Source organism: Corvus cornix, chromosome 4 (assembly GCF_000738735.6).
Source record: "Corvus cornix cornix isolate S_Up_H32 chromosome 4, ASM73873v5, whole genome shotgun sequence".
Lineage (NCBI taxonomy): Eukaryota > Metazoa > Chordata > Aves > Passeriformes > Corvidae > Corvus > Corvus cornix.
The window spans coordinates 23464819-23491235 of record NC_046334.1 but is presented as its reverse complement, the minus strand read 5'-3'; the positions used below and the strand labels follow the sequence as shown (position 1 = coordinate 23491235).

At 38.8% G+C, this 26417-nt stretch overlaps 1 protein-coding gene across 2 annotated transcripts in view; it reads left to right on the top strand.

Moving 5' to 3' along the window:
* The first annotated feature begins 204 nt into the window (after positions 1–204).
* The window catches only part of FNIP2 (folliculin interacting protein 2), a 33913-nt gene continuing 7700 nt past the window's right edge, over positions 205–26417 (top strand). Inside the window, exons 1-16 of one of the 2 annotated variants that reach the window (XM_019293353.3) lie at positions 205–747; positions 5738–5864; positions 7859–7990; positions 9067–9167; positions 9250–9321; positions 9926–10026; positions 10201–10290; positions 11397–11468; positions 12077–12206; positions 15600–15801; positions 16374–16462; positions 17313–17459; positions 17600–17769; positions 21034–22351; positions 23125–23281; positions 25030–25230. In XM_019293353.3, coding sequence (XP_019148898.1) covers positions 566–747; positions 5738–5864; positions 7859–7990; positions 9067–9167; positions 9250–9321; positions 9926–10026; positions 10201–10290; positions 11397–11468; positions 12077–12206; positions 15600–15801; positions 16374–16462; positions 17313–17459; positions 17600–17769; positions 21034–22351; positions 23125–23281; positions 25030–25230 — 3291 coding nt within the window. In that variant the 5' untranslated portion in view covers positions 205–565. The remainder of the gene's footprint in view (positions 748–5737; positions 5865–7858; positions 7991–9066; positions 9168–9249; positions 9322–9925; positions 10027–10200; positions 10291–11396; positions 11469–12076; positions 12207–15599; positions 15802–16373; positions 16463–17312; positions 17460–17599; positions 17770–21033; positions 22352–23124; positions 23282–25029; positions 25231–26417) is intronic. The other variant, XM_010411851.4, reaches the window with a different exon arrangement.

The window sequence follows — 26417 nt, the reverse complement described above, 5'->3', positions numbered from 1 at the left end:
CTCACATGAGAGCCATTAACAGGGTGTTGTAGCCAGTGTTAGAACAACCTTGCAACTAAGGGCGAGTCACTGCAAAAGCAACTATGCTTTCTTTTTTTTTTTTTAAAGAGGCCATATGGTTCAGTCTTGTGACTACATAATTGCCAGCTACCTAAATCACATACCAGGAAACAAACATAGCTAAAGTCAATATTAGCTGTTGTATCTGCTACAGCTTTGCACCAGGCTTGGTAGGAAAACCTCTGACAGCAGCAAGAGCAAGTCTACAATGGCTTCTGAAACCTGAAAGTCATGTCTGTTCTGTCTGGAATAATTGCAGGAGTACATTAGCTACAGCTGTCTTTTTGTATTAATGGCTTATAGAATATATGAAGATTGCGTTGCCTTTTTTTCCCCCAACTGGAAATTCAGCAGACTGTCTGCCTTTATAGCAAAGGAAGCTGATGGTAAATTACCATTGTTAATGGTTGATCGATAGCGAAGAAGCCTGCTTGAGGCTGTTTCTCTTCAGCAGGTATTTAGTTTCTTTGAGGGAGCTTTACCAAGAGGATTTGTAGCTAAGAAAATGTGTGGGGGTACACCAAAAACTACAAATGGCACTGGGGGACAAGTAGAAAGAGCAAGAAACAACGATGTACCACTTGGAAATAATCTCTCTTGTACCAAATTGGATGAAAGAATTAGAAAGTCTTTGAGAGACCAAAGTGTCAGCTGTGCGAACAAAGTGACTAGACTGCTGCAAAACAGGTATGCATGTAACTTTTTTGATGTACATGATTTTTGACAAAGAAGGGACATTTTTATTTAACACTAGTTTTATAATCATGTGCCTGAAAGGCTATTTTGTAAATGGTTGAAAAAGTTCTGTTAGAAGCTTATTCTTGATGATGGTGCTGACTGAAACTCTAGAAAGTCTTTCCTGTTTGAAACTGAACCTACATTCTTGACTCTGATGTGTAAGATTTATGTATATGCAAACTGAGGCATAAAGGGTAATTGCCTTTCTTTTCAATTAAGGTTAAATAATCTTACCTTCTCTTTCTAGTTTCCTAATTAGTTTCCCCTCTTTTACTTTTTTTGCCACCTCCTGTGTTAGTGGGTCAAGGAGCAGACAGGAGAGAATGCTGTGAAGCGGGGGAAGAATGGAGAGGGGAACCCTCTGCTTTACTTGTAAATTATCTCTAGTTGGAACATTACATCAAAGTAATCTGAAGTGAGAGTAGTGTTTATTTGACTTTTGTGTTGTCCTTTTCAGACATGTGCCAGCGTGTCTCCGATGTCTGACTCTTTACAGCTATGTAACCGTGTTGAAAATACGTTTCAGGGTGGCTTTTCCCAAGTTCTAGCACCGAAGGGTGTTAGAATTAGTATTCTACATTCAGGATTGCTGATCTAAGAAGCAGGAAAATATAGATATATAGAGATGCTTCAGCCTGTTTGGTTCTCTAGCCTGTAGATGTTGCACTGAAGTAGTGAGTGGTTAGTCACTTTCAAAAACAGTTTAAGGTCAACTGAAGTAGTTTTTGAATATAACTGAATAGGTCACTCTTCAGTTACTGCATGCATGCTGATAATTATAAAGGTGAGGCAAAAGCTTTCTTTGTAAAGATCGGCGTTTGGAGATCTATATTAACTGAAAGCATTCAGGGCAGAATGAGGCTAAATTTTTGTGACTTATTTCCAGAAACAAGTAAGTCTTCTTTCCCCTAAGTAAGAGAGATCTCCTTGCCTCCATGTCTCATAACTGCAACTGAAGAAATGTTGAACAAGCCAAAGGAAAGTAGCTTATATGCAGGTGTAGGAGAAAATAAAGCAAGCTTAAGCTTCTCTGGGGACAAAACATTTCAGGATATCTGTAAGCCGTTCCAAACTTGTGGCTTTCTTTCAAAAAATAAAAAAAATTCCTTAACATTTTAGTTTCTCTAGTAGACCTGGTTCTACTGTCCTATGAACACAGACAGCTTGATTTGGTTTATTTATTTTGACTTGAAGATAGTGTTTAGTAGTTCTAGCATCTTCCACGTAAAGATACAGTCTGAAGGTGAGGCTAGGTAAGCTGACCCGCTCAAACAGATTGATGATGTTGAAGGAGCCGCTTCTTCCTTTGATTTCTGGCATCATGCTCTTGTCCTTTTTCCCCTTGTTCTGGCCTTGGCCTTTCAAGTCCTTTTGGAACTGGCTTCCCATAGGGAGTCAGTTAGCTCACTAAGCAGACAGACAACTGACTGGGGAACAAGAAAACTCAATTAACATTCTAACTAGCCTCAATACTTATTTGGAATGTATCGGGAACGTTTTCTTTGTGCCCTTTCCTAAAGTTATGTAGTTTCATGGACAAACTGAGTTAGTGTAACTCATGCTGCCACCAAGAGGTGGAGGTTCCACTGCCTTCTCCTTCTTCCTTTTCCAGTTACGTTTCTGATCCACTTTCATGTGCTTGGACAGATTTCTGTTGCTGCAGAGAATTCAGTTTACAGAAGGGTCCAACAATTACCAAAGCAGACACAAGTAACAGGAAGGGTCACGTAGTTACAGAAAGGGGTGAAAGGATATGTGGAGCTCTTACTTTTGTGGTTAAATAAGAAAACATGTTCAGTCAGAATAGCCACATTTAACCTGAAATGTGAACATATACACAAGCTCATATTAATTTAATTAATTCAGCTAATTTTTAAGAATATGCAGGACCTGGCATTGCTAAATAAGCAAGAAGCTGATATAGAGATAAGGAAGAAACATTTTAGGGTTTTGGTTTTTACACATGTGAAAACAGAGCTGACCAATGAGTCTGTGTACTGTCTGTATTCTTCAACATTCTTTTTAGGAGATGATTGAATGCTCCCACTGTCCCTGTTTTAGGGGATCTATGTTATATAACCTTGGTTAAACAGTAAAGGGTGGAAGTACTGTAAGCAGTGCTCATCAGCTTTTGTGACAGACATAAACATCTCAGTCATCTGACTAGTCTTGGGCCTGCTGCTGGATTCCATGTGAAAGTAGTGGGACTACATGGACTTGTATGCCTGTGTAAATTGCCTATAGATATGCTTGATGTTATCAAATGAGGATCTCTTCTGCAGTGGGTAGGACTGCTACAGGAACTGCATCTGTAAGCAGTGGCATGATTAAAATGTAAGTTTGATATTTGGTTAGAACTATAAGAAGCATTATCTGAAATAACTTATCTAGATTTGGTTTGCTAGTCACATGAAGCTCTGTATGATAGATTTTATGTTATTTCTTAGCTTGTTGCTGTCTGGTACTAGAGAATCTGTTTGTAGTTCTGACAGATTGCAGCAATCTTTAGTTCTAGCATGTTGTGTGGAAAACGCTGTTAAATTGGCTTCTACTTTAACATAAAATCCAGTTCATGGCTTATACAGAAGCCAGCACTGCATGAACAACATGATGTTTGCTTTAGTGCATAATGAGGGAGTTCATTTGTTCATAAGGAAACCTGAATTCACACAACCCAGCCTGCGTGCAGCCTTGCATCAGTGGGCAGGTGCAGGGCTAGATTGGCTCAGTCTGTGTCTGAAATGAATCTTTCTCAGTTTAGACTTGCAGGCCTGTGGTCTGAAGTAGGGATGCTGCTGTGCCAGTCATGGAAGTAAATAAGGCTTTGCTCTGGCATAGAATTTAAGCTAAAGCCATAGAGATGTACCTTCTCTTTGTTGTTAAAGGAAGGAAAGACCCGCAGCCTTTTAAAGAAAACAGCATCGTTACTTGAGGTTTTCTGTTGAAGAAAGTGTAAGAGTAAATAGGTAGCTGTGTAACTGAAGAGGTACTGGGATATCTGATACTGAAGAGTATCAGATTCATGTGGCAGACTAGGATGAAGTGTATTGATGGCTCTGACTTCTCTTGCATTATGTATAACTGGATTTTGTAATAGCATTGCACAGGCAGTGGGCTGAGAAACTCGTAACAGACTTCTTAAACAGATGGTGTAGTTGCAGCTCTCTGTGCATGCGAGGTGTGTAGGATCTTTGTTGGGCAACTATCAACAATGATATCAGGTCTGGTCTCATGCAGGTTTAACGTAATGCTGTGACTGCCTTTGAAAGGGAAGAGTTGAAAAGAAATCTGCCTGGCACTCCTGGCAGTTCTGGAGGCAACATGTTACATACACATCAAGAAGTTTCCTCACTGTGGATGGCAAAACAGCCTTTAGCATCGTTCCATGATGGGGAACCTTGCATATTATGTACATACAGCATACTTGTATCAGAATACCTTACAGTGAAGATAGGTTTCTGGCTCATTCTGTCCTAAGATGTTTAAAAATAGAATAAAACCTTCCAGATTGAGGTCTTTTGGATTTGAAAAAGATGCCTATTTAGGCTTATTTTTTTTTTAGCTACATAGAGCACAAAGAAGAAATTAAGCTGGCTTTACTTAAAATTATTTGAAATTCACAAGTCTGCAAGTATACTCCTAAAGCAGTTATTCTGATTCTAGCAGGATTTGATAGTGTTTACCTCACTATTGATTTATGGATGTTGACAGAGCATGGAATGAAAGAAATAGCTTGATAAATTCTAGTCTTTTTTCTGTGTAGGGGTTTTATGCTCTTCTCTGTGCTCTACCTTTCATTTCTGTAAGGCACAGTTTGGGGAAATTCCTAAATGAAACCTCCTTCTGGGTGGAAGACCAGTATGGCCTTGACTGAAGTCTGTTATGCAATTTGTTAAACCAACAAGTATTAATAACAGTTGTACTCTCACCCCCAGGTGCAGACCATCTAGGTCAGGGCTGGGGCAATGTGACTGAGCATCAGTGTTCTGTGGCACTGCTTTATGCAGTAGTAGGTTTTTTTCCATTGATTTCAATTTGTCAGCTACATAACCTGAAACGCGTTTTCTGTAGCTGAAGCTGAGACCTAGCAAATCTCCATGCTCTGATGTGTAGACTGACTGACTCCCTTTGGAATTAGGAAGTGAGGTTTCTTGTCATTGCTGTGATGCTCAGTTTGGCTCCTCAGCCCCTGTGGTAGTGCAATGAGGCAGGTCGTGTGCTGTATTGTATCTCTGGAGAATGGGCAGATTCTGGCTTGAGAGAATTGTTTTGCTTCAGGTTGAATTTCAATGGTATCTTGCTAAATGTACTAAATTATTTTCATTGTAGTTGGAGATCAAGTCTCAGTAATTGATGGCTGCTCTGTAAACCCTGAAATATCTCAGAATTGGGGAAAAAGAATGGAACAATATAAACTTTATCTATCAGTTGCAAGACTTAAACTTTGGGAATATCTTAACTTACATTGCCAGGAATTAGGTTTGTGTTGTTTAGAGAGGGATGAGAGAGGGTGTAAGCCTTGTGCCTTTGAAAAGCTGTAGTAGAGAGGATGGTAATCCATTGTTTTATTGCCACTGGGAGTATTGCATCAAATAGCATGCTTACCTTACAATAATGATGATCCGGGCTGTGTACAGAGAAGAGAATAAGAGTTTTTAAGGCCTGGAGCAGATTGCTGAGACAAAGTTTTGTGTTCTCTTTCTGGAAAATTTTGGAAAAATATTGGATGAAAAATTGGTGTGGCTGTGCCTGCCTTTGTCAGTGACAGTGAGCTTAGACACTCCTTTAGAGTTCCTTTTTTGCTCGGAGCTATGTGATTTGCACTCTGGATTCTGTAAATGCTAAGTAAAAGATGTATTTGCCTAATACCTGTTTCTTCACTTAAATGAACCTGCAAAGTAAACACACTATTTTAACATCTTGTGTTTCTACTCCGTAGCTGGTCCTCTTCAGAGTTTGACTTGAATGAAATCCGCCTGATAGTTTACCAAGACTGTGAGAGGAGAGGCAGACAGGTCTTATTTGATTCCAAAGCAGTCCGCAAAATTGATGAAGCTGTGGTTCAGGTATGAAATGTTAATTTTGCTGTTGTCCTACTGCTCTTTTGTTTTCCTTTCCAAAAGTAGTTATTTTAATAGGACAGTGTCAGCTTCTTAATTTTGTGATCTTTCACTGTGATAGCTGCAACAAGTATGTGTTAGATTACAAAAAGCCTATGAACATATCTGCTATTTGGTATTTATAATATAAGTATGGTATTCAAACTTAATAGCTTAGACGAGATGTACTTTCAGGCAAAGAAATCTATTTCCCTTTAGACTGAGTATTTCTTGAACCTTTCTGATGTTTGACTGGGTTTGCTTTTTGTTGTTAGCACTAGCTGTGCAATCCCGTTGTTCCAGTGACGTCTACCATGTGTCTAAAGGTGCTTTTTTTCCTGTTGGTATTTGGATTAGTAAAGTTGTTGTCTTTATGTGAATTAAAACAACTTCACTGGCTAACCATGTTGTATTGTGTAAGCGTGACGCATGGCAATATATATGGCCATGTAAGTTTGATGACTCATAGAAGCAAGAGCAGATGCTGTCAAGATGCAAGTTCTTTTTGCTTCTCTCCAAGCACACAAATTGGGGAGTAAAGCTTTCAGCTTCCTTAGGTCACTTTAAGAATAGTAAACCAGTAGTGTTTTCTGGCTTGTGGTAGTTTTGCTTGGTTTTTTCTACTGCCTCTCTGTTTCTCTTCTACATTGAATTATTTCAAATTTTTGTTTGTTCTGAAGTTTTTTTAGAACCAGCAGCTTCATCTTATTAGACTAGCATGGTTTATTGCAGATCTGTATATATACCTGTATAAGCCATATAAGAAGTCAACTTGTAGAAATTACTTACAAAGTTGCTTCAAAAGCAACAATCTCTATTTCAGTCACACTGTAAATATGCCATTGTGCTGAATCAGTAAGACTGATGAGCATCATCAGCTGATGTCTGATCATCTACTTAAGAGCGTAAATGGGTCAGATTGGTTGTTAATCTTGCTTCCCCTCTTCCCCCCACCTCCCTCCCAAAATCAAGGTCATTACTTTGTATCTTAAAGTTGTTTTAAAACAAACAGCATCTTAGCAAAAACTACATTTCTGGCTTCATTTAAATACTCAAATTATTCCACTTGCTTTAATACTTTAGCTAAAAGTTAACTACAAAATGTCCTATCAGAAACTCTTTATGCAATACCGACATAAAACAGATTATAACCTCCCTCATAACACATGATACAGGCTGTAATCTGTTTTCTAGCCAGACACTAATCTAAGTACCCTTTTAAAACAGCCAAAGCACTTTGAATGCCATGCAAACACAGAGATGTTAAAAATGATTTTGAGTGTTTGGCTGTTATCAAACAGCAAAACTAAAACTTGATTAATTTTAAATTAGGGCAAAATTACTTTCAAACTCAGTCCTGTTTAAATTAAAGTCAAGAAAGCATGTGTATATACTGTGCATTTCTCTGAAATATAGTAAAGCTTATTCACATTGAATATTGAAATACACTGTATGTCTTTAACCTGTTAATGCCAAATGATGGATTATTCATCCCTTGTTTGTGCTGGCTGTTCTTCTGTTTTAGAAATCTGTTAATCATTTGGGGAGCAAGAGTTACATGCAATTTGAGTGATTAATTTTGCAAATGGTTACAGGAATTGGTTTGTAAGAAACCCATAACCTCAGATTTTGTTTACATAAATTTTGGCAAATATTACAAAGAGTAATTCATAACAATTGGGAATGATCTTCCTGTGAAACTGACTAATTACTCTGTTTCTATGTGATACTATGAAAACCTATCTGACAGTGTAAATATGAGAGTAGTTTTCCGCCTGCTCCAATGCTGGCATTCAAAAAAATATTTTTAAACGGATACATACTTTTTAACCAAATAAGACTATTCTTTATTTCTGTTGCTTTCCTGTAGTTTAAGAAAATTCTTGCCATTATATGTTTAGAGATGGGAGTTCTTATATTTACTTCAATAGTTTTTATCACATTGTTCTGTTTTGACATAGAAAATGGCAGATGAGGCTTCTGTAAAGATTTCTGCCAAGAACTGCCAAGCAACCAATGGGAGCAACGTTTCTTCCCCCAGTCCCTCCATCAGCTGTATGCAAAATATCAAAGAACAGATACCGAAGTATCAGGTAATATCTGTTACTTTGTTGCTTTTATTTATCCATTTTACTGAAGAAGTTAGTTTATAAAAGCCTTCACCTAGACGCATTGAATGACTTCGGCTTCTGTTACATTATAGCTTAATCTGAACCTTGAGATAACTATCCTTAAAGGGTTGTGGAATAAGAGCATTTGTGGGTGCATCTTAACCTTTTGGTCTATCTTGGTCCTATCTTTCAAGGAGTTGTGAAATATATCTAATAGCGTTTTGTCATAAGAGGGTTGTAAGAAGCACTATCCTGTTCTCTGTTCTTGTCTATTTATGGTTCAGGTCAGTTCTGAAGAAGCTGTTGAACATGTTATATTAAGAGTCCCTTCTGTCTGTCTCACTATAACATTACATTTTTAGGTACTCTGGCTCTTTCTCAGTAAAAGCGTTAGCATTTCACCTAGAAAAATGAAATTTGAAGCATGGATAGATTAAGGTGGAAAAAGAAAATAATTATATTTAACTGGAAGGTGATTTTCTTCAGAATTAACAAACTTCTCTTTGTATTTACTATTGATGTTCAGTCTTTGAAACAAAATAAGCAAGTGGTCTGAGGACTGCATGTCTAAGTATAATCACAAACTATTTTCCAATAAAAAACTGTTCCCAAGAAGCTTTCTACAAGGGCAGGAAAGTTGAATTTACGTATTTGAATAAGGAAGGCAGTTTATTTTTTGGGGATCCAGACCACAGAATCCAGGTCCTGTTAACGTTTGCAGCTTTTATCAAACACTGTTACATGAAAATGTTGCTGGACATGACTATTTCTTTGGAAATGCAGTAGATCTTTTTTTCTCTTTCTCGCCCTTGGAAGTCCCCCTGGAACACGGGTAGCACTGCTCATCTAGTGAGCAAAATGCAGGATTTCTTCCTGCTGTACTTGCTACACGCACAGTGTTAAACCCCCACTGAGTGCGCACTGATCTTACTCTGCACGGAAAAGATGAACTTCTTTGTATTCTCCGTTCCAAATGCATCACTGTGGCACTATGTTAAGTTGAAATAGTATGCCAAGTTATTTTTGACTTTGCTGTTCCCATGTTCTTGTCTGTGTAGTACACCAGACCAGCCTCTGATGTCAATATGCTGGGAGAAATGATGTTTGGCTCAGTGGCAATGAGTTACAAAGGCTCCACCTTGAAAATTCACTACATACGGTGAGTGTCCTTTTCTGTGATGCACTGTCTTGTCAGGCACTTGGAATTGATGACTCACTGAAATGACTGTTTATCCTTTCAGCTCTCCCCCACAGCTGATGATAAGTAAAGTCTTCTCAGCCAGGGTAGGAAGCTTCAGTGGAAGCAACAATAAGTAAGAACATGGTTTTTTATATATAATTTTTTTCCTTTCCCATCCAGTGCAGTTGTCTTTCTTTCTCCTTTTGTAGTTCTAGTAGAAAATCTGGAAGGCAGCTGTGGAGAAGAATTCTCTTAAGAGATGCTAGTTATACCAGCCATGTTTTTAATTAAAAGGAAAAGAAAAAATTCCAAATTTCTATTTTTTAACTTGTCCAGGACAAGCAATAAAGTTCAGAGGTTAGGTGCTTTGGACAATCAAAGCCTCCATCTCTTCCTGCTGTCAGAAAGGTGAGGAAGCAATATGTTGAGAATACTTTGTCCCTGTATCCCACTTCTGTTTCCTTCAACAAATATGCTGTTCTGTTTTACCTCCTCCACAAAATGGGCAAATATGAATAAACTGAATCCCAAATGTGACAGATAGAAGCTTCCAATAATTCAAATATAAAAAACAAACGCCTGTTTCCTTCCAGTTTCAGAAACGTACTTGTTCTTGAATTTGGTTGTAAAGTTAATGTTCAGCCTTCTTTTTTTATAAAATGAACCTAATTCTTAAGCTAATATTAATGCCTATTGATCATATTCCTAAGGAACAATGGCTTTTCCTCCTATTTTAGCTTGCAAGATAGCTTTGAATACATCAACCAAGATCCCAGCCTGGGAAAGCTGAGCTCGAATCAGAATGGTTTGGGAACCTGTCGCAGTGGAAGTAATTTAGGTAAATATTTCCAGGTTCTATGTTTTTCTGACAACACAAGGCCATCTGTTCATTCAGTTTTGGCTTTTTTTCCCAGTACACCACCTCCTTGGGTTTTTTGCTTTTTTGAATTTTTTTACCTTTTTTTTTTTTCCCCTTTTTTTCCATTTTCTCTACGTTGCTTTTGTTTCCTAGGTGTGTTACAGCTGTGTAGCAGCAAACTGCTGCAGGGTGTGTCTGAAGGAGGTCCCCTCCGGCTCATCCGCAGTGCTTCTTTCTTTGCAGGTTTGTGTGGAATGCCAGCCACAGTGTGACCCATCCATATGCACACACAAATCCAGCTCCTTCTGAATCTTTGCAGGACATGCATAATTAGTCTCTAGAAACAGAGGGCTAAAATAGTGGCAACAGGTGTATCTGGCATATACTTAAAAATATGTTGTCTGACAAAATGGCTAAGTTACTGTGTTTAATTTTAAAGATATTTTTATGCAGTGCCTTTAAAGGTGAATTAGCCCTTATGTTTCTTAGAGGACTTATGTTTCCTGGCTTATTGCTGGTTTCTTGCTAACATTGCAGGTGTCTTGCTGGTGTACAGCTTTTTCTTATCCCTTGCTACATTTTAATTTGAGGGACATTCAAAATTCTTGATCTAAGTCTGGGGGGCTTTAAGGGGTTTTTTTCTTTAGCAATATCAATTTCTTTAATTCTCAAAACTTTAAGCTGCATAAAGTCTCCTTTTACAGGCAGAGTGATGATCCATGCAGGTGGGTAGATCTTAGGCCTGATTACTTCTGTTAATTGCAAAAATGTGAACTGAAATACGATGCAGTTTCTTCACAACCTTTGCAAATCTTGCATGCTCTACAATTTGAGTGACTCTGCACTACTAACACTTCAATGTAATGTGACATAGGCTGAATGTTTCTTACTGTGAGGCTTTGGGGACAGTAAATCTCTGCTTGGCAAGTGAAACAGAAGCTTTTAATGGACCTTGTGTTTGACTATTTCATTATGATCTTTACCTGTGTTAAATGACAATCTTGCACACTGCAAGTATATCAAGAGTTGACAGATGAGGGTACCAGAAGCCCTCACTTTCAAAGCATATCTGATTTCTGATAATGCAGACTGTGTTCATATTCTTAAGCTCCTTGGAGATGTTTTTACGTGGCCATTGGGGTGAATAACCTTCCTCTAGTAACGTGATGCTCAGCATAGGCTACTGTTTGCTGCCACCTCTCTTCACACTATCCTGCTGATTTTGGGCAACAGGACGGGATGTAATTTTTTTGGTGTACGACCTTGAAACTTAAACATTTTTTTAAATGCTGACACGTAGTATGATGAATTATGTAATATTTTCTATTGATCTGGTCTGTTTGTTTTAGCACACAGCACACCTGTTGATATGCCTAGCAGAGGACAAAATGAGGACAGAGACAGCGGCATTGCTCGGTCAGGTATCTGCTGTCTATCTTGTTTGCCTGCTTTTATAATTGTTACAAGTCCTTGGTGCAGTGATTCACCTGAAATATAGACACCTCATGACCTGTAAATCCATAATTGTTTTTATCTGCTAGGTGGTTTGCCCTCTGCATTTGCCCCAAATCTTAATGCAAGAATATTTGTCATTACATTCTTTATTTACAGCCACCATGTTCTGGGTTCTTAACCAATTTATAATTTGGAGGAAGAACTGGTTGGAGCCTTTACTAGAGCAAATGAAGAGAAATTTTTTTTACACTGAATAGGAAAATGATGTCAGAAGACCAGAAGTAGTCCTGTCTATTGTAATGGGAGGGCAACAACTCTTGGGAGAGAACACTTTTAATGAGAATAAGATAAATTTTAGTATGTTCTATTAGGGACAATCTCTTACTTTATAACAAATGAATGTCTTCAAGCAGCAAGATTTATTTAAAATAATTTTCTCTCCTGTTGCAAGTGGGAAAAATATCAGCAAGCAAGAGCAATATTTGTGAGAAATTGTTGTTAGGATAAGAAGAAAAATATTTAACCAGCACTCTTTGTGATTCATTGTATGTGGGGTTTCTTGCTTTCGTCATAGCATCTCTGAGCAGTCTTCTGGTTACTCCTTTTCCATCTCCAAGCTCTTCATCCTCATCTTCTAGCAGCTACCAACGTCGCTGGCTCCGAAGTCAGACAACCAGTTTAGAGAATGGAATTATTCCAAGGTGGTGAGTGCAGCACCCTTCTTCTTACAACCACTGTTTGGCAGTCATTTAAGCTAAACAGAGCTTAAGCCTCTTTTCTTTAAAAGTACAAATCCTGCTATTAAATGTTCTCGACTCAGTCTATCTTCTGTGCGTGTTGCATGAGATTGCCAATATAAAGAAAGATTAAGTTTTGGTTGAACGTGAACTTCAAAGCCCAATTTGAAATATAATTATTTTTACTGAATACTTAGGCTGTATATTAATATGGTGTGAATGTATAGGCTGTGTATGAAGCCATGTTCTGAAAAACAAACTAAACTGTTTCTGAAGGAGCAGAGCATCCTGTTGAGATGAAAGTGACTGTAACAGCACTGCTCCCATAATTACTTTATACTACTATGAAGTCTGACTAGTGAGCAGTTAGTGAAATTTTGGAGTAATAGTCCATGACGACTCTCTTGGCTGGTACAGGATGTTCCTGATGTGACTTCTGCCAAAGCAGGAAGAAAAAAAAGCTGTGATCAAAAAGCTTGGCTTCTGTTTTGGAATTTTATTAGCTTTTGTAGCTCGGTGGCATAACAAAGCATGGAATGCAGAAGACTTTTCATAGCTAATAAGCAAATTCTTCCCTTGTCATTTGCAAAATAGCAAATGGTTCTTGATTATCCTCTCTCTGCACTCATCCACCTGTACCTAGAGACAGCATGGAATTAGTGGAGACCTAAAAGAAATTCATGCTATTTGACCTCTCCTTTTTCAGTTAAGAGAAGCATAAAAGCTGCCAGTTAAAATATGTATTCAGTAAAAAATAAAAATTAAGCCTCTTTTGAAAAGACTTCTTTCCCTAGTGTCAACCAATACTTGCATCTTTTTTCTAGATATTCTTAGTGAATCATTTTTAACATGAAGAATCGTGCCACAGTACTAATGTAGCAGTCATGCCTTCTAAATCACACTTGCAGTTTAGAATAAACTAGTTGCTTTGAGTAAACTGAAGTAATTTTTAGTCTAGTTTCTTAAAGAAATAAGGCTGAGAGCAGCCCTTGTAAAAAAAGATTAAAACATCTAGGGTAAATAAGACCATTTCACCCCAGTTTAAGAAGTAGCCAAAATTTCCAAATACAAATTTCTGCGAAGTTTTCTGAAAGTTACAAATTGTTTAGAGAAAAGTAGCCTCTTTGGGCTGCTTATTCACTGTAGGGAGTAGGTTTGTTTTGGTTTTTTTTCCACACTGGAGAACCTGTGCTGGGGAAAGATACTGGAAACAGAACATCATTATTTTCACTGTCTAGAACTATTCTTGAGCTGGGATTCTTTCTAAGCCAAAAAGCCTCTTCAGATACTTGTTTTCTGGTTACTTGCTAGAGGAACACTAGGCTTCTGGTTGAACACTTCAGTGCCACAGAGTTTGCACCCCAGTTTGTACAGCCAAGATTCTACAGTCTCTGTGACTGATGTTTTAAAAGGCCAATAGCTCAAAGAAATTAAGATGTCTAGTTGGAACTCCACATAGTCGATTAGCAAGCAAGCTAGATTAGCAGTTTTGTTGAAAAGGCTTCTCTCTCAGACCTAGATTCTTCAATTTCTGTTCCTGGGAAGCAGTACAAAAGCTTGTGATGTTTCTTAGATGCTGACTGACCATCCTTTCCTGATTTCGTTGGGAATTTCTGTCTCTGCATGCAAGCTTCTGAAGTTCAAATGAGGTTATGTTTTTGTCTTGAACTCTGTTTTCCCACAAGCTGGTTTTATTGTGTGTTTTATCCTGTGTTCATGGACTCATACCTCTGTGATGAGAAATTTTTGTATATTTAACTTTGCCAAACCAATTAAACTGTAAACCACTTATTTTTAGAATGGACTTAGAATGAATGCTTAGCCCTGAGTCTTTCCTTTTGTTAATTGCTTCATAGTGTTCTATAAATACTACAGACTCCATTTCAACATAACTCTGATATGAAAAGACTTCAAACTTTTAATTACCACTCACTGGTATTGCAGTCTTACCTTACAAAGAAACTCCAAAACCAAGCTATTTCCAGATGAGCTGCTGCTCAGAATGTCTCCATGGTTTCTTGTCTTTTTTACCCTTTTCCCCTAAATTTCTCAGTCGATTAAAACCCATTATTCAGTTGAAGTTCCTTACAACAGACATTTTGTCCATACTGTTTTACTTATGTATATAAATGATATATATAATATGTTTTTTCATTAAATTGATCAAGATGCTTTAAGCAAGGGAAAAAATAGTAATTTTGTAAACCCAGCAGTATCAATATCTAGCACCACTAGGCTAATATTTATAGAAGAACAGGGTGAGGGAATTGCCAGCTTTTTGTATAATCACAGTAAAACTTATGCTGGGCTGAGACTTGTGGATATCATCCAAATCAGTTGCCTGTGCAAAGCACTAGCTTGGAATTTACAGCAGGTGGCTATGGAACTTCTCTGATTAAACCTTGAAAATCTCCAAGGATGGAGATTCCACAGCCTCTCTGGACAGTGCCTTCCTCTTGACTGACCATTTTTTTCCCCATCTGACATTATCTGCAAACTTCGTGAAGGTGTGTTTTGATCCACAGGCCAGGCTGATAATCAAAACATTGAGCATTATTGATCCTAGTAGCAACCCATGTGTAATATTGAGAAGGAACATAATAGTTGAAGGAAATGTGGCATAGCTATCAAGGAAATAAACAGAACTTGGGGAAATAATAATGGTTGTAAAATAGCCACTGGGTGGGTGGGTTTTTTCTTTCTGGTATTTTTTTTATGGTTTTAAGCAGGAAATAAACCTTTCTGAGCAGAAGTCTTCACAACTTTGAGCTGGGCAAACATGTATTTGTAGGCATTAAGTTTGTGTTTTCACAGGAATTACTAAGTGGTGACATTTTGTCTTCAGTTAAAATAGAAAGTGTTTATTCTGTATGGTGGAGCTATATAGGTAGTATAGAGTATACATTTCCCAACTTCCCTCATGAGCAACAGTCCAGATTCAAGAGCATCATAGATGTGCTGTTGAGCACCTAGAGAGGAGCTTGAGTGCTGGATGCAGTTCACAGCCCCAAAGTTACCTTTAACCTTTTTTGGTTATGATGTTGTGTGATGTATATCTGTTCCCTTTTCTTCATCTCCCTCAAAGATAAATCCAGGAGCAAATCTAATAGTTCTGTTTCAGAGGAAAGTGTTCACACCAGGCCTGTCTGGGGATTGTCTTTTTCCTATTTGAACAAGGATAGGACTTATCCATCAAAATGTCAGGTATCCTCTGTTTAGAAACATGTGACAGCAAAGCCTTATGTAAGCTGTCAAAGGAGCCCTACAAATTAATTACTTTCCACTATACAGAGAGCTATGGACAGAAGCTGAATTATCTCTCAATATATAAGTAACTGTCCTAACAAATCTGTCTTACAGGTCCACTGAAGAAATGTTTAGTATGGCTGATGAAAGCTGCAGCTCCAATCCTGCAATGGTTCGGAGGAAAAAAATTGCAATCAGCATAATCTTTTCTCTGCCTGAAAAAGAAGAAGCACAGAGAAACTTCCAGGATTTCTTTTTCTCTCACTTTCCTCTTTTTGAGTCTCACATGAACAAGCTGAAATATGCAATAGAAAAGGTACAGAATACTAATTTGGCATAATGTGGAAAAATAAATGTCAATCAGAATGAGGTATTCTAGAATCTGATAGATGAAGAGTGGGAGAAGGTGCGTGGTTTCAAGCTTGCCTCCCTCCTTACACATCCAGTCTTGAGCTTGAGCCCAGTGTAGAAACTCAGCATTTGCTGAAAGAGGTGCAGTTTCTTTTCTAGACAGAATTAGAATGGAGAGTTTTATGCTATGTGTGGTTTTTCTTTCCTTCTTGCCATATTTCACTATGAGGTTTTCTTGACTTCCCTAGAGGCTGTGGAAATGACGGTACTCTATCCTTTCATGCAGTGTCTAAAAGAGAGAGACAAAATATTTCTTGCTGTCTTTTTACTCTCAGAAGTGTTCTCATCTCCCCTGTTGTCCAGTGTTAGGGATTGGTCTCCTATGAGGTGGAGGGAGGCTGGCATTTACTGCTGTCCTGAGTGGCTGTATAGGACTGGGGCTAAATGTTAGCTATTTTGACATGTTAATGAAGCTTAAAAAGATGAAGAATGTGAATCCTTTAAGCAGCTGTTTTGTGTCTTTAACTCTTAATCAAGGCCATGATCTCATGTAGAAAAATAGCAGAATCCAGCCAGAGAGTGCAGGTTTATATCAGCCGTGTCATGGATGCCCTGGGAGAATTCAGGTGAGTTGATGGAATTCTGAATTACAAGGAGAGCGCTTTTCATGCCCCTTGAAAGATATTTGTCACTTTCAGTTATAAGCAACTGAATGTAAGGTCTTGTATTTTAGACAGTCTTGAAGTTAGTGTGTATGAATTTTCTGCATTGGGTATTGGGTAAATGTTTTCAGAAAACTTCATCAAAACCAGCTCAGCCGTTTTCCAAATGAGAATGAAAGTAGTTCTGTTGCACTCACGTGTTCCTGGGATTGTCAGTTAAAGTCTAAACATCTCATCAAGAGCTGGCTCCTGCTGATGCCTATATGGTTGGGTGGATTGATGTACTCAGGCAGATGAGTTGTCTACTCCTAGCCATAGATACTGAACAATGTAACTGGCAAGAAAGTTGCAGTAAAAAGCTCTCTTTTCCATACTTAAGAGAGGAAGGAATGGTGAAAGGCTGAGAAAGTCAGCCCAGGAGAGAGAGAAGGCTTTAGTGGAATGGAGTTTCTGTGATATCTGGAATGTGGAATTGAATCCGTGCAATGAATAGAATGGGTTCTTTTTCCCCTCAGATTTCTTTATGAACGGTTTCTCTGAATAAAATTCGCATGGGAATGCAAGAAAGGGAAGCCAAATAAGTAATTCATATGAAGACACTAGGTTTCTGATAGTATGAATTAAACAGACTAGTGTTCTGGCCACTAGTAATTAATGGAAGAGTAAAAACTCTTCCAGTTTGTTTAGTCTCCTAGATCTTATGAGAAACAAATTAAAATGTGGACAACAGAAGAGGAAAGGGGCTACTTGTATTTATTTGCCGAATTGAAATATGCATGTTAACACTTACATTTTGGGAATTTTCTTTGAGCAGAGTTACCATCTGGAACCTATATTCTGTTCCAAGGATTGCAGAGCCTGTGTGGCTTAACATGATGTCCAGCACCCTGGAAAAGAATCAGCTATGCCAGCGTTTTCTTAAAGAATTTACATTTCTGATAGAACAGATCAACAAAAATCAGTAAGCTTCCCCCACTCCCTTTTTCTTAAGAAAAAGCTTGTGTGCTTCCCTGTGCATGTGCATATGTTAAAGCATTTAAAGGGATGTTTTTTTGCTGGTGTTACTTTGGACATACTTTTTTTACTTTTTTTTTTCCCTAGGTTCTTTGCTGCTTTGTTGACTGCAGTGCTGACATATCACCTGGCTTGGGTCCCAACAGTGATGCCAGTTGACCATCCTCCCATCAAGGCCTTCTCTGAGAAGCGCACATCCCAGTCTGTGAACATGCTGGCAAAATCTCACCCATATAACCCTCTGTGGGCACAGCTGGGTCAGTATGATTTGGAAAGCTTCAGATTTTTCTATAACAAGCAGCTTTGTGCATCCACTCCTTTTAGATAAGAGCTACTTGTGATCCAGGTCACATTGGCAGCTACCAATAGGTGTCTTTTGCCTGGTTAATCAGTATTTGGAAGCCTCTTTGCATATCCTGCTTTTTATTCTTCTTGTTACTTGTTGACATCCTCTGTTCCACTGTCTGGTTAACTTACAGAAGTATTAAGACAGTGCAAGTGCTGTGAATGGTCTGAGCAGTTTGGGAAAGAGCAAGATGAAGTAGACTAGATTGAGAGGAGTTATCTGGGCCTTGGAGGCCCTTTGTAGTTGAAATTGGCTACCTCCTTTTGTTTAGTTCTCACATAGCTAGGATAGACAGCAGGGCAATAGATTAGAAATCTGGCAACTGGCAGTACCTCCATTCACTTACTGTTACATGAATGGGCTTGGACCAAGAGTTTTTTCTATGCTCTGTGCCTCAGGCTGGTCTCTGCCAAATATTTTATAGTTGCAAATAATCTTGATACAAGGAACTAGATAACTGATGTCAAATGAGTAGGTGAATGAAAGCTGAGAAAATAATTCTGTCAGTGGTAAGTATTTGACAATTCCTCCTCTTCTTGGCAGCAGATGCAAATCTGACATCAGACTGCCCTTCACTTCAGCTGATATATACTATATTGCCATGTGAAATAACACACGTGCACACTATGGCAAAGATGTGACTTACTCCGTGATGCTGGTGCTGTTTCTTGCTAATTGTCTCAGTTAGGCTTGTTATTCTCAATAACCTCTGTGAAAGTAAGGATTGCTACTTTGGCCATGTAGTTGTAGTGAATTGTTTCCTGGTTTAAGGTGTCTTTTAAACGCTGTGCAGAGGTTAGACTGAAGGGGAAATTAGAAGTGTTCTCGTGGTGTTGAGGACAGAGCCAGGCCTGGAGTTATGAAAACCAGCTGGACTGGAGGCGTAAGCTCGGTAGTAGCTCTTGTGGTGGCTCCCAGGAGTCACCACTGGTGACTAGTCAAGAGTCTGTTCCTCTTCTTGTCTTGCCAAGTTCTCGGTGCCTGAACTCAAAATGCTCTGATTTTGTTTCATTCTTACAAAGCTGGAAAAGCTGTTACTGGGTGGTTGCAAAAACTGGTCGTTGAAAGTGAGATGTTGCCCTCTGCTGGTCTTCCTCTTTAGGCAGAGGGAGGAAAACCAAAAAAATCTAGTCTTGGTGCTTAAAAAAGGAAATGACAAAGGATTTTGATGTGCCTGTCTTTTCACCTTCAGACCTGTACTTTCATTAAATATTACATATCAATTGCAATTACATACTGATGCAATTGTAAGTCCCTCTGTCAGGAAGATGTACTGTCTCTTAAACATCAGCTTCAACCTAATGGTATTAACAACAACTATTAGTATGTTTTGAAGATCACAATTTTGACTTTTTGTATTGTCTTATTAGCATTTATACAAAAGCCAATTGTGCAAATGAACCTGAAGCCTGAATCTGATTTCCATAGCAACTGTGCTCAACTCAAAAGTAAAGCAGCATATTCCAATTTCATTTCCAAATTGCTTGTCCTTGTGGCCTACCAGCCTTTGAGATTAATTGAGTAGTCTGAAGCCCACTTTTGGTTCTTGAGGAATGAATTTGCTGGCTTGTTAGGCTCTGGGGTTGGTTGGAAGGGTGTTCCTAACTGAGGGAAGATGACACCACTGATGCCACCACCCAGGAGCCTCTCCAGTGCATCACTGGCATTATGGGAAATGGCAGATCTTAGCAGGGGAGACAGTAAGAGAGCCATGGAATTACTGTCTCACTGATCTTGTTTCGTAGGAACGGAGCTGGGAGCCTTATTCCTTTCGTGCTCTATATAGTGAGGAGGAGGCTGGACATAGATGTGCTCTTTGGGGTTTTTTTGCTGTGTTACTGTTGAAACCAGGGGCCCCCTTGCCCTTGAAAGAAACCTTTCTGAAGCTCTGTTTATAACTCTTAATGTAGTGTTGCTTCTTGAGGTCTAGTAAAAAATCCTGATGGCAAGCTCTGTCCAGAAGAGAATTTGAGCAGCCCAGAGGAGGGATTTAGCACCTAAAAGCAGTCTGGTAGATTAGCAGCTATCTGATCAAGCCTCAAGGCAGAGAAGCCTGCTTTCCATTCTTAAGGTGGCTGAAGAAAATTGAGCTTTTGCTGGCTGTCTCCCCTGTGCTGGTGAGATCAGCCATAGTTTGGTTAAGCAAAGGCAATTTAGTGAGTGTTCTCTAATGGGTGTCAGGTGAACACAACTGGGTTAACTCAACCCAGGAATAGACACTTTTTGAGTTAGCTGATCTTTGTCCAATAGGCCATGTGAACATTCCCTTACAGCTATCTATGTTTACTTCTCCCAGAACTCTGGAGTGGAAACCCTTTAGCTGATAGATGATTATAAGCAGCTGGAAGATAATTGCCACTCTCCCAAAGAAATACATTGAGAGTAGGATACATATGACCTTAGTTCTGTTAAAAGAGCAGTTCTTCAGGATAAGTAGCAAATAAGTAGTTCTTAGGGGGACTCGGATGATGTTGTAGTAGTGCCTACCTTTCATATTGCAGTTGTGTTTTGGTTTTCTATTTCTCCACTGCCCCCTGTCAGAGTTAAATGCTCCATGTGAGTGAGGTTGGCTCCGACATACACAGCACGTGCCTTATTCAATAAAGTAGTTACATGCCTCTTTTTGCTAAACCTCTTTTAAGCTAATATTTATTCCTGTTTTTCTTTTTTGATATCTTAGTCCTGAAAAATGTAATTAAGATTTTATCTGGGTAAAAATGCCTGTTTTTAACAGAAAAGTCACTGCACTAAAACAGAATAATTTTGATGTGAAAGAAAATTAGTAGAAAAATAGAAAATAGTATAGCTGGCTTCAGAGTTTTGCTGGATCTACATTCTTCTTCGCCTCCTCTTGTGTCAGTTTCCAAATGATAGTATCTTGTAAACATTGTGTAAATAAAAAACTTAGTGGTTCTGAACAGAAAGAAAATGAGTAATAGCAGCTAATTCCTCACAAGAACACCAAAACACTTCTGGACAAAAGCCAGGTGTAAGAAGCATTAGAGGACTTCCTTTGTTACTCTTTGTTTAAAACTTTTATGAATTTACTGTGAAAGAAATTAACTGTCTAATTTGTGTCCATAGTAAATGGTGTTTCAAAATGCGTTGAATTTAGGCAGTATAGGTTATATTACAGCACAACATAAACCTGTGTAATTTTTCCTTTCCTGTGTAGGTGATCTCTACGGTGCCATAGGCTCTCCGGTTAGATTGACTCGAACTGTTATTGTTGGAAAACGCAAGGAGCTGGTGCAGCGCTTGCTTTATGTTCTCACTTACTTCATCCGGTGCTCTGAGCTGCAGGAAAATCAGCTGACGTGGAGTGAGAAGGCTGGGGAAGGAGAGCAAGTGCTAAATGGAAGCAAGATCACAACTGCACTAGAAAAGGGAGAGGTAGAGGAGTCTGATTATGTGGTTGTCACTGTTAAAAATGAACCTGCTCTTGTGCCTCCAATCCTACCTCCAAAGAATGATGGAAGTAAGAACAACAGTACTGCAGAGTGGGTGCATGAACCAGAAAGCACTCAGGCTGTCCCAGTCCCTTCAAAAGAAAAGAGGGAAGCAATAGGAAAGGCCAGTCAGAGCTCTGAAACATCTGTTGACTGTCTAACTAGCAGTTTCTGTAAAGGAGGAGCTGATTGTAGGAAAAGAACTGTCACTGATACAGGAATGGTATCCTACCACTCTGAAGAGTCATCTAAATTAGAGGATGTAATGGATGTAAAGAAGAACAAGAACCAGAATGAGAGAAAAGTGGAAAAGCAGTTTTCTAGTAGGTCGTCTGCCCTACCTTGTCCTGAAAGGTCTGGCCACAGGAATTCACACTTAGAGAAGGTCACTTTTCAGATTGGAAGTTCAGCATCACCAGAGTCAGACTTAGAAACTCATAGAAGAGAAATGGAAGAGAATCTGAAGGCATTAATTAAAAATCCAGAGGTGATACGTTGTGCCTCAAGTTCCACAAATCTGACTGTGGATGCTTCTCAGAATCAAGCAGACAGTTGTGAAGCTGCCTTTACATCCATCAGTAAACATGATGTTTGTTATGCACAAATCCCACCATGTGAGGAGAAGGAAAGTATACCTAACCAACATATGGAAAGTAAAGGAACTGAAGTGAATTTAATGGACTCAGTATCTAGTGAACTGCTTTTGCCCATGGATAACATAGAAACTGTAAAATTGCCAAACATGAAAGAAAATAGAACTTTGTGCTCTGGCAATCTGGAGAACTATTCTTCTGACTGCGTAGAAGCAGATTCTGCTGTCAAACAGGATTCCCTTAAAGTAGGTGCTAAAGATGTCCCCTATGGGGATTCTGGAAGGAAAACCTCCTTCAGAGTTGAAGGGGACATTCCAAGGAATGAGAGTTCAGACAGTGCTCTTGGAGCTAGTGATGAAGAAGGTGATTGTTGTATCCCTGATGAAGTTCATCACGATAACATCAGCAAACGACTTGAAGAATTTGCAGAAGTGGAACTTCCTTTGCCAAGGTAAAGTAGTCTGAACTAAATGGAGTTAAAAGCTGTAGCTACTTTGGAGTTGTTTAGAGTTTCAAGTCTGAAATCATCTGGGATCTTGACTAAGTTCCTTGCAAAACAAATCAGTAACAGACAGTGATGTGGTTAGAATTCTTGTAAACAGATTTGGCAAAAAGAAAACAGAGACAGAGCAGGTTCAGGGTAGTGAAGTTTTATGGCAAAGGTATATTTCAAATGCTAACAAAAGGGGATCAAACTTTTTATGTAAACTGACTGAAACATTTAATGTAGATAGAACAGCTGAGGACAAGCAAAACTTTGATTAAAAAGATAACTGTTCAGATTTGGCATAATTAAGTCAAATACAGATTTGGAATAAACATGGGCATGCTATTTGAAAATTTTTAAGCATTACAGGTGCACATGGAGTTTGATGCTTAAGGTCAGTTTCTAGACTCACCTGAAGCATGAGAATTGAAAAGAACTCAAATTTAGCAAAATTGTAAGCTGCAGAACAGGGAGCTCATACATCCCACAAACTCTAGTGCATAAAAGTTTGCTTATTTACAAATTTGAAGAAATCAATGCATTGTTCATGTCAGCTTTTAAATTTTTTTTTCAGAGACCACCAGTAGATGTTTACTGGTGTGAACATTTATGTAATCTTGGATTACAACTGGTGATTAATATTTGCAGTAGAAGCAGGCATGACTTTGCATTCATGTGAAATCTGAATGCAGTTTGTCAAGCAAGAATCTTATCTGGTTTGTATTTCTGTATTTCAGGTCAAATACCATCAGCAGTCAATGTGTCAAAAACTTTGGAAGATCACTTCTGGGTGGTTACTGTCATACATATATACCTGATCTAGTGCTGCATGGAATAAATAATGATGAAAAACTCAAGCAGTGTCTACTAGCAGATCTACTTCATGCAATGCATGTGAGTTAAAGTACTGAGTCAGAGTAGGAGTTGTGATATTGCTGAAATCTACAGAAGCAGGTTATTTCAGTAGGTTACTTTTTTTACTTACCTGTTCTGAATAGCCACACCTGCCATGTCTTCCTTCTTGGAAGATGTAAGCCCTTAATTCATTATATACAAAAAAGCCTGTTCATGCAAGAATCATGTGCTTTCCTTTATTACATTTAAGGCTTCTCTTCAAAGATAGACACAAGGAAGATTGTTTGCAACTTCAAGTTACAAACAAGGAAGAAAACCCTTGATCTGCTTCTTGTTTCCATCACAATAGCAGACAAAATTACCTGTATTCCAGAAAAATTATATGCAAGTTGAAACATCTTATTTTGCCACTTAGTGGCATGTGTTGCAAGGGAGGTAAAGTCTTGTTGAGGCCTGTATGATACTAGTCTGTAGCAGAAATGACTGACTACAGAAGGTAATTGTCTATAGATAAGAACTTTGTTGTGTTCTTTATCTACTGTAAGTACTCCTAAATTATAAAATTTGTAACTAACCTTTCACTGGAATAACTGTGTGACCTCAGTATGCAATTTAAAATGCTTATCTAGTAATTGTCAGCAGCTTCTCTCTATAGCAGTTAAGAATCATCCTGCTGGCATGACTGCATGTGCTATCCAGAGCAGTGATGTGTGTGTATGTAACTTCTTTAAGCAGCATCAGATTGGTCTAGTATGATGCTGTCTCTTCTTTGGTGGAGGACAAGTGGACCATGGGCCCACAGAGCTCTTGCTGCCAGGATAGCCAATGCTATCCTGGGGTGCATTAGGGAGAGCATTCCAGCAGCTCAAGGGAGGTGAACCTGTCCCTCTACTCAGCTCTAGTGAGGCCACATCTGGAGTGCTGTGTCCCGTCCTGGGCTCCACAGGCCAAGAAGGATGAGGAGCTACTGGAGACAGTCCAGTGGAGTGGCCCAAAGATAATTAGGGAACTGGAACATTTCTCAGAGGAGACTAGACTGAGGGGATCTCATTAATGCATATAAATATCCTAAAGGCAGGTGTTAAGAGAGTGGTGCTCAGCAACAGGACAAGGAGCAATGGCCATAAACTAAGACACAAGAAATTCTACCTCAGCTGCTGAGGAAGAACTTCTTTATGTTGAGGGTGGCAGAGCACTGGAACAGGCTGCCCAGGGAGGTCATGGAGTCTCCCTCTCTAGAGACATTCTAAACCTGCCTGGACTTGTTCCTGTGTCGCCTACTCTAGGAGACCCTGCCTTGGCAAGGGGTTGAATAGGGGATCTCCAGAGGTCCCTTCCAACCCTAACTATTCTGTTACATCCTGCTTGATTGTGCATAGTAAAATCCCTCACATATCTCTGAAACATTTAATGTGCTTCCACCGTCTCTGGATCAGTGTAATTATTATGCTCTTCATTTTGAAAGTAACTAATGTCTTCAGGGTAGGTTGAATACATGGAGAAAAATAAAATGGAGTAGTGATTTTGAGGCACTAATTAAAATTAAATGTCTCGATCAAATTGGCAGTTAAGACTTACCTGATCCAGTGTAGCTGAATGTAAATCTTGTCACTGAAGTTGGTATTCCTTGTCATTTTTTGAGATGCCTTTGGTTCCCTATTGGACAAAAACATTCATTGAATCACTTTCTTATTTGCTACCTCAGTGTTAATAAAAGTAGAACCTCAAACTAAGCTGTGGAAATGTATGTGAAAGTATCACATAATTGTATTTTGTTTCTGTTGCAGCATCCAGTGCTAGATGAGCCCATAGCAGAAGCTGTCTGCATTATTGCAGACACAGATAAATGGAACGTACAAGTAGCTACAAGCCAGAGAAAGATGATGGACAGTATGAAGTTAGGCAAGGATGTTCTGGTTTCGAGTCAAGTATCCAGTCTGTTGCAGTCCATTTTACAGCTTTACAAACTCAACGTCCCAGCTGACTTCGTAAGTATTTCTTTATTGAAGGCTGAAGCTAATGAAAATTGTTTAGCTCAGATAGCAAACACAGAGTCCTGTACACTGTGTTGCAATATCAATGAACTAATGCCTGAAATAATGCATAGCTGTTACAACATATTGAAAAGAATCCATGCTACAGTCCAGTAATGGATACTGGTTTGGCTGTAATTTACATTAAATAGGTCAGATTAAAGTTAACAACTCCAAAATACATGTGGCAAAACCTAATTTGTTTAGGCAATTTTAGTGTCACATGTTTATGTTTAGGAGTCTTATATTTGTTTTTTATATTTTTTGTGCAAGTTCCACTCTTCTCTACGCTGTAAGTTGTTGAAGTCTCTATCTACCCAATCCTAGTTCTGGCATGCAACTTTCTATTCTTGGGGTTTCTATTCAACCCCATGCAATGGATGCCTCTTCTGTCTCCCCTCCAACTAACTGTGCCTCTGTTTATTTGACCCTTCTGTTTTGTACATATTTTAGCAAGTGCTGTGTTGGGTAGCTTTGCCGATGGCTCCATGGGATTGATGGGATGAGACGCCTGAGAATGGGTGGGTTGCAGCAGGGAATGTTATTTTGTCATGTTGCACACTCCCTATCCCACAGCATCCTTTCCTGTCCTCATTTGTAGTGGAGTTCATCAGAGCAAATCAGTAATGCTGGTTTTGCTGATTATAACAAAATTGCCCACAAGTCTCACTGCAGTAACTGTAATGCAGCTTTTATCACGTGATTGTAGGTGAGGGGAGATGGAGTGTTTTTTTCAGCAGTCGCCCCTTTTCTAATTAACAGAATTGATTTGTCCTTCAGTGATAGCCTTGAGAAACTTTGTAGGAATACTTTGTAATGACTGTGCCAGCAGATGGAAGAGGAAGATCGAGCTAAACTCTAACAGCTGTAAATAGTATTGGTTGGCACTGTTTTGGGTTAAACTGGTGGTATTGATTACACTAAGTCTTCAAGTCAAGTGCTAGGCAAAATACGTGGGTATATTTTTGAGTGTTTTCTCTGGATTCTTCTGGGTGTCAAAAAGTATGCAACTGGTTGAAATTGTATCCTAACACTAGCACAGTCACACCTTAAATTCTGGCATTTTTAAACAGAATAGTTGATTTTGTAACTGAAGTGTTCTGTCTAGTGTTACCTTAGGATTTGTGTATGCAGTTTCTATA